We start from the raw sequence: 6,207 nt of genomic DNA on the forward strand, positions 1-6,207 counted from the left end.
GCGCATTTTATACAGCTGTTAATCCCCCCCCCGCTAAGGTATACCAGCTGATATAAATTTGTAACAGTGCACGGTAGTAAATTGCCACAAATGTCCTGGGTTGTAGAGGTACACTACTGCCCAGCCAACATTTAAGCAACCACCCACACTGCTACGATTAATGAAAACATGACTCGCTCATACAAAGAGCAAAACTACACAACTCCAGTCAAGGTAAATATAGTATACGGAAGGATGACATAAGTGACCACGTTTTAGTTTAATACTTTAATTCAAGGACCATTTATGTTTAATACCGCAAGCTAAAGCTATAGAAACATCGAATCATTTAGCGAGTTAACAAATTCTTTACCTCGATCACTTATAATTTTTTGTGGTGGACCAAACTGGAAGAATATTCTGCACAGACACTGAAATGTACTCGATGTTGTTTTGTCTTTAATAGGTGAAGCGAACCAAGGATGAACTAATGCAATTTACAGTTGAAGAATTTACAGAAAAATTTCGCGAATTGCGGTTATCCGTTTCAGGTATGCCATAATTATATTGTACCATTTTTAACATCAACAATATGTGTAGAACACGTAATTATTCGTATAGTTGCTGTTGAAATCGCACTCTTGTTGTTGTCACACTTTCTTGTAATTTCGCCGGCTACCTTTATGACAAATTATGTGTTCACGGAACATTGAATGTTTGTGTAGTTCTTGTATTCGCGCACATTTATTTTAGTATATGAAATTATCATTCACGAGTTGAACTGCCCACGTAAATTATAGTGATTGGTTCCGTCAACGAAAGTAAATTACCGTGAAGTATGAGATTTGTTTCGAATAGAGTAAATAATACATTATTAATTACAAAATTGAGAAAAAAATTGGTTCAATCTTTGAAACGTTTTTACTACGTTTATATCAGAACGTAATCCAAATCGCAGTGTGTGGATACATTTGATTGACATAGTAATTTCTCTTCTAGAGAAGGAAGGGTTGAAGGCAGATTTGGTCACTAGATTATATGATTGCTTGCAAGAAGAGGTGAGTTATGAGAACAGACCACTATTAAATCTTCCATAGGATCTTATACTTAAAAATTGAATTTTAGGAGCTGAAAATAGTATTTTGACCGTTTTCATCTGAGTGGCAATATTAAAGCTAGGTAGCCAAGTACTTCAGCTGTGCACCATGCGAATTATGACATAATAAAATATCGCGAATGTACTAACCGACACCACATTTTTGCCTGAAAACAATCGCACAGTCGAATAGGGGCGATACATTGAAAGAATTCGTTTTAAATTACCAGTAACAATCCACCCATCTCCATGTGCATGTCATTTACACACACGATAGCCAGCTTAAATAATGCAACCACAAAACATCACGCCAGCTTTAGTGCACGAGCTGCGGGCACTCCGATTGGTCGGCCGATGACCTGTCACATCCTTTAACCTAACAGGGTAATGAACCGGTAGTGATTTAATAGTGATCACGTACGTCTGTACAGAAACTTTTTTTCTCGGAATCTGTCAAACGCAATAAAATACGTTCCGACAAACATCGCTGCACACCGGTGCAAAATGTTGGCTTAATTCGCTGTTCGGTTTTTGAGTTTTATTAGCTTATCTGACATAGTCAGATGCAGCTTGTAAAATCGCGTGCGTCCGTCCGTCCGTGCGTCAACAGTTGGGCACAAATCTTAACCACTTGACGTACGGTCACGATATTCGGGAGGTCGGGGGGATCGTCAAAACGAGTTGGGATGTCGAAGCTGGGGGTCAAAGGTCAAAGGTCAATAGGTGTAAATGAAGGGGGAACATTCCCTCCTTAACTTAAGGTATAGGGAGGAAATGCAGAATTGCGGCACAAATCTAAACGACTCGACCTATGCTCGTGATAGTCGGTGTACAGCATCATGGTAGGAAAAGCCATCACTGTGCTGAAATTGGAGGTCAATGGGGCACAGGGCAAATTTTAGACATTTTCTGAGGACATGGTCTGATGGAGCGATTGAAAAACTTTTTTGTTTTAGCAGGGACCTAGCATTTTTATGGCTTTATTGAAAGGACCATGAAATGTAATTTCTGCTGACATGCAAAGAGTAAGTGTCGGATAACTTTTTGACCCTCAAGAGGTGGATTTCCTTACTGTTAGAAAGAATTTGACAGCCGGGTTTGCTAGTAGAATCTATACATGCCTGGATGTATGAGGCTACAATGTCACAGTGAAATTTCAAGAGCTAAATTTGGTTTGAATGAAGTGTTTTATGCCTCCTTAAATCGTATATTAATTTCTATGGCTTCGTGTACTGTCAGTGTGTTCACATGCTAACGTAATGCTACTGCCAGTGGCCACTGCCAGTGCAGTGCAATTGTGTGGTGGTACGTGTATTTTTGCCTGCGTTAATTGGTTTACAGGTGGCAGCTCTCTATTTTAGCCTGTAGGCTAAGCCAGGATGTGATAATTTCTTGACCTTCCTATAGTTACGGAAGCCCAAGAAGTAAGTGACCACGTTTTAGTTTAATACTTCAATCTAAGGATAATTTAAGTTTAATACCGCAAGCTAAAGCTAGCATAAGTGACCACGTTTTAGTTTAATACTTTAATCTAAGGACCATTTAAGTTTAATACCGCAAGCTAAAGCTAGCATAAGTGACCACGTTTTAGTTTCATACTTCAATCTAATGACCATTTAAGTTTAATACCGCAAGCCAAAGCTAGCATAAGTGACCACGTTTTAGTTTAATACGTCAATCTAAGGACCATTTCAGTTTAATACCGCAAGCTAAAGCTAGAAACATCGAATCATTTAGAGAGTTAACAAATTCTTTACCTCGATCACTTATAATTTTTTGTCGTGCACCAAACTAAAAGAATATTCTGCACAGACACTGAAATGTACTCGATGCTGTTTTGTCTTTAATAGGAAAAGCGAATCCATGATAAACTAACGACATGGAAAGTTAAAGACCTTAAAGATGAACTTCGCAAAGTGGGGTTACCCGTTTCAGGTATGCCATAATTATATTGTAACATAATTAACATCAACAATATGTGTAGAACACCTAATTCTTCGTATAGTTGCTGTTGAAATCGCACTCTTGTTGTTGTCGCACTTTCTTGTCATTTTGCCGGCTACCGTTATGACAAATTATGTGTTAACGAAACATTGAATGTTTGTGTTGTTCTTGTATTCGCGCGCATTTACGTATTTAGTATATGAAATTATCATTCACGAGTTGAACTGCCCACGTAAATTATAGTGATTGGTTCCGTCAACGAAAGCAAATTACCGTGAAGTATGAGATTTGTTTCGAATAGAGTAAATAATACATTATTAATTACAAAATTTTAAGTTCAATCTTTGAAACGTTTTTACTACGTTTATATCAGAGCGTAATCCAAATCCTAGTGTGTGGATACATTTCATTGACATAGTAATTTCTCTTCTAGGGTTGAAGGCAGATTTGGTCACCAGATTACAACGTTACTATGGAGGACAGGTGAGTTATGCTGTAGCTGCGTACGAAGTTTTTTAACAGTCGACTCATAATAATTATATGCTTTTTACAATTTATGCATAATCAACTTGATTTGTGTTCGTTAACACGTTTTTTAGTAGCAAATCATTTGTTTATGGCTTATTCTGGTAATGATCAGCGTGACGTCACGTCCAGGTCACGTGTGTAAACATAGCTCCGCTGGTTGGCAAAAGCGTTCGCCGGTGGCTATTTTATATTATTTGTTGTGCATGTTGTATTGGTAAAAAATGGTCAGTTACTGCGTTGTAATAGGATGTAGTGATCGACATCGAACGGGGAAAGGTGTTTCATTTTATAGAATACCTAGTAAATCAAAATATCCAGTGAAACACAATCTAGTAATAGTATAGATGAGAGCAATACCAAGCGAATGAAAAACTTTGTGGCCGAGAGTCACCACAGTGTTTCATGTTATATTACTATTAGGCAAGTGATGTGAAATTACATATTAACTTGTTACCCGCATTCGTTCCGCACATTTAATAGTTTACCGACTTGGAAATTTTGGCCAGCAAGTTAGCATTTTTGATCCATTGGCCTGACAAGCAAGATGTTCAGTGTACATTACCAAAATTGTTTAGGGGGTCACGTTATTCAGATGCTAGAGTAATCATTGATTGTGCCGAGGTGTTTATTGAGCGCACTGGCAACCTAACTGGTCGTGCCTTGACATGGTCAAATTACAAGCACAATAACACTATCAAAATCCTTGTGGGTATATCCCCAACTGGGTCGGTGATTTTTATGTCACGTGTATTTGGTGGTCGAACATCCGACAATGTAATCACACAGAGATCATGATTTTCGGATCTTATTGAGTATCGTGACTTAGTGTTAGCTAACGGGGGGTTTCTTATAACTGAGGATTCAGCAGCGAGAAATGCATCCTTTTTAATACCAGCATTTACTCACGGCCATGCAGAAACAGTCGAGTCAAAGAGACGTCGAAAAACGAGAAATCTTGCTGGCGTCTGTATCCACGGTCCACCCACGTTCAACGTGCGATTGAGCGAATCAAACATGTCAAAGTCCTCAGCACCATCATGTCAATGAATATGTTTCCCCATGCTGACAACATCATCACTATTTGCTCTGCCACTGTTAATTTGCATCCTCGACTTGTCGATGTTAAATAAAGAGAGAGAGAGATAGATAGATAGAGAGAGAGCGAGAGATAGTGAGAGTGAGAGTGTGAGAGTGAGAGTGAGCGAGTGAGTGAGTGAGAGTGAGTGAGTAATTTCCATTTGTTATTTACAAGGTTACGTCGATATAACCCAGTCTTAAAATAGGAAATAATAATAACAATAATTACTAAAAGTCAGTGATAATTTGTTTGTCAATCAAAAATTTATTTGACCTAATACAATTATTCGTTATATCTAAATTTGCTATAGCTATGACAACTAGCTTAGAAACCTGCAGCAGTAAACGGTCAATTTACGGTTCGGATTTAGTCGCAAGCTCGCTAAAAATCAGCAAACATGAATGTATGGACAGTTTTGATAGCAGAAATATGCAACATCTTTTAACTGACGTAGGTTCATTCAATTAGGAAAACCTATAATTATTTATAAATTTTTAATTTAAAAATGTGTTATACACAGTACGTATACATTACTAATTAGTAATATCTTTGTTAGATACACATAATCACCCAAGTAGATCAATACACAGAAATTACTTATATAAAGCCAATAATATAAGTATGCTAGTAATTAATAGTATAATTAAGGAATTAACTCTGGAAGTATGTGTCGCATGAACAAATCCCTACAGAGTGCTATATCAGTATACTGCTTGCCGACGGAACTTTGCATCGTACGTAATTCTCTCCACGTGCAACTCGCATTTCATCCATACAATAAAGTCAATACAAAAGGACGTGAGATAGGGGGACCGATAGGTCTCGAACTGATCCTCTTCGTCAGCGCTGTCAGTTTCCTCGCCATCATCGCCGACAGGGTGGATCGTGTCAAAGAACATGGCGGTCGAACATGCCTGCTTTAAGGAAAGGAGAACAGCATCACTCGAAAGCTGAGCTTTTTCCGTTCCAGACACTGTTGATAGGAACGCATCCATTTTGTAAATCAGTCTTTATTCAATGATGGTACTTGATACAGATTACAAATGATGGGACTCAATCTGAAACAATGGACAAGAGAGTTACATTGTAGTATATTATTGTCGAATCTGGTGTATCTCCCCCAAGTCTTTGGTATGTTTGTATTTAGAGAGAGGTGCCAATGACTGACTGATTAAAAGTAACACATGAAACGAAAGCATAAATCTTCAGAGTGATGTCTTTACATACTTATGGTGAATAACTCAATGTTTGATTAGGAGCACTTGTCCATACGAAATTAACGTTAAGAATTAACAAGTAAAGTTTATGATGTGTCTGTCACAAATACAACACTATTTTGTCATATCATAATCGCCCGATGTCTGCCAGGCAGGTCGTCGCCTGACGCGTGTCGCGGTTCTGGTTGGTGCCGTAGGATCGTCCGGCAGCGTCACTGTGTCCGGCTGTGTACTGGGCTTCTTGGGTGATGCCCGAGGAGACAGTTGCTGGTTGCGATGTGGACCTCCAGGCGATTGTCGAGGTCTAGTGGGTGTAATGATTGTCTCATCGAAAGTCGGTCGAAGCTGCTGATGGGCATCCGGGG

General features: G+C 38.7%; 1 protein-coding gene across 1 annotated transcript in view; it reads left to right on the forward strand.

The window, feature by feature from the left end:
* Positions 1-454: 454 nt before the first annotated feature.
* LOC106816318 overlaps positions 455-6,207 on the forward strand; it is an 18,149-nt gene continuing 12,396 nt past the window's right edge. Inside the window, exons 1-4 of the mRNA XM_014820899.1 lie at positions 455-530; positions 979-1,037; positions 2,926-3,010; positions 3,453-3,502. Coding sequence (XP_014676385.1) covers positions 470-530; positions 979-1,037; positions 2,926-3,010; positions 3,453-3,502 — 255 coding nt within the window. The 5' untranslated portion in view covers positions 455-469. The remainder of the gene's footprint in view (positions 531-978; positions 1,038-2,925; positions 3,011-3,452; positions 3,503-6,207) is intronic.

This window comes from Priapulus caudatus, unplaced genomic scaffold, assembly GCF_000485595.1.
Source record: "Priapulus caudatus unplaced genomic scaffold, Priapulus_caudatus-5.0.1 Scaffold1347, whole genome shotgun sequence".
In the NCBI taxonomy this organism is placed as follows: domain Eukaryota; kingdom Metazoa; phylum Priapulida; class Priapulimorpha; order Priapulimorphida; family Priapulidae; genus Priapulus; species Priapulus caudatus.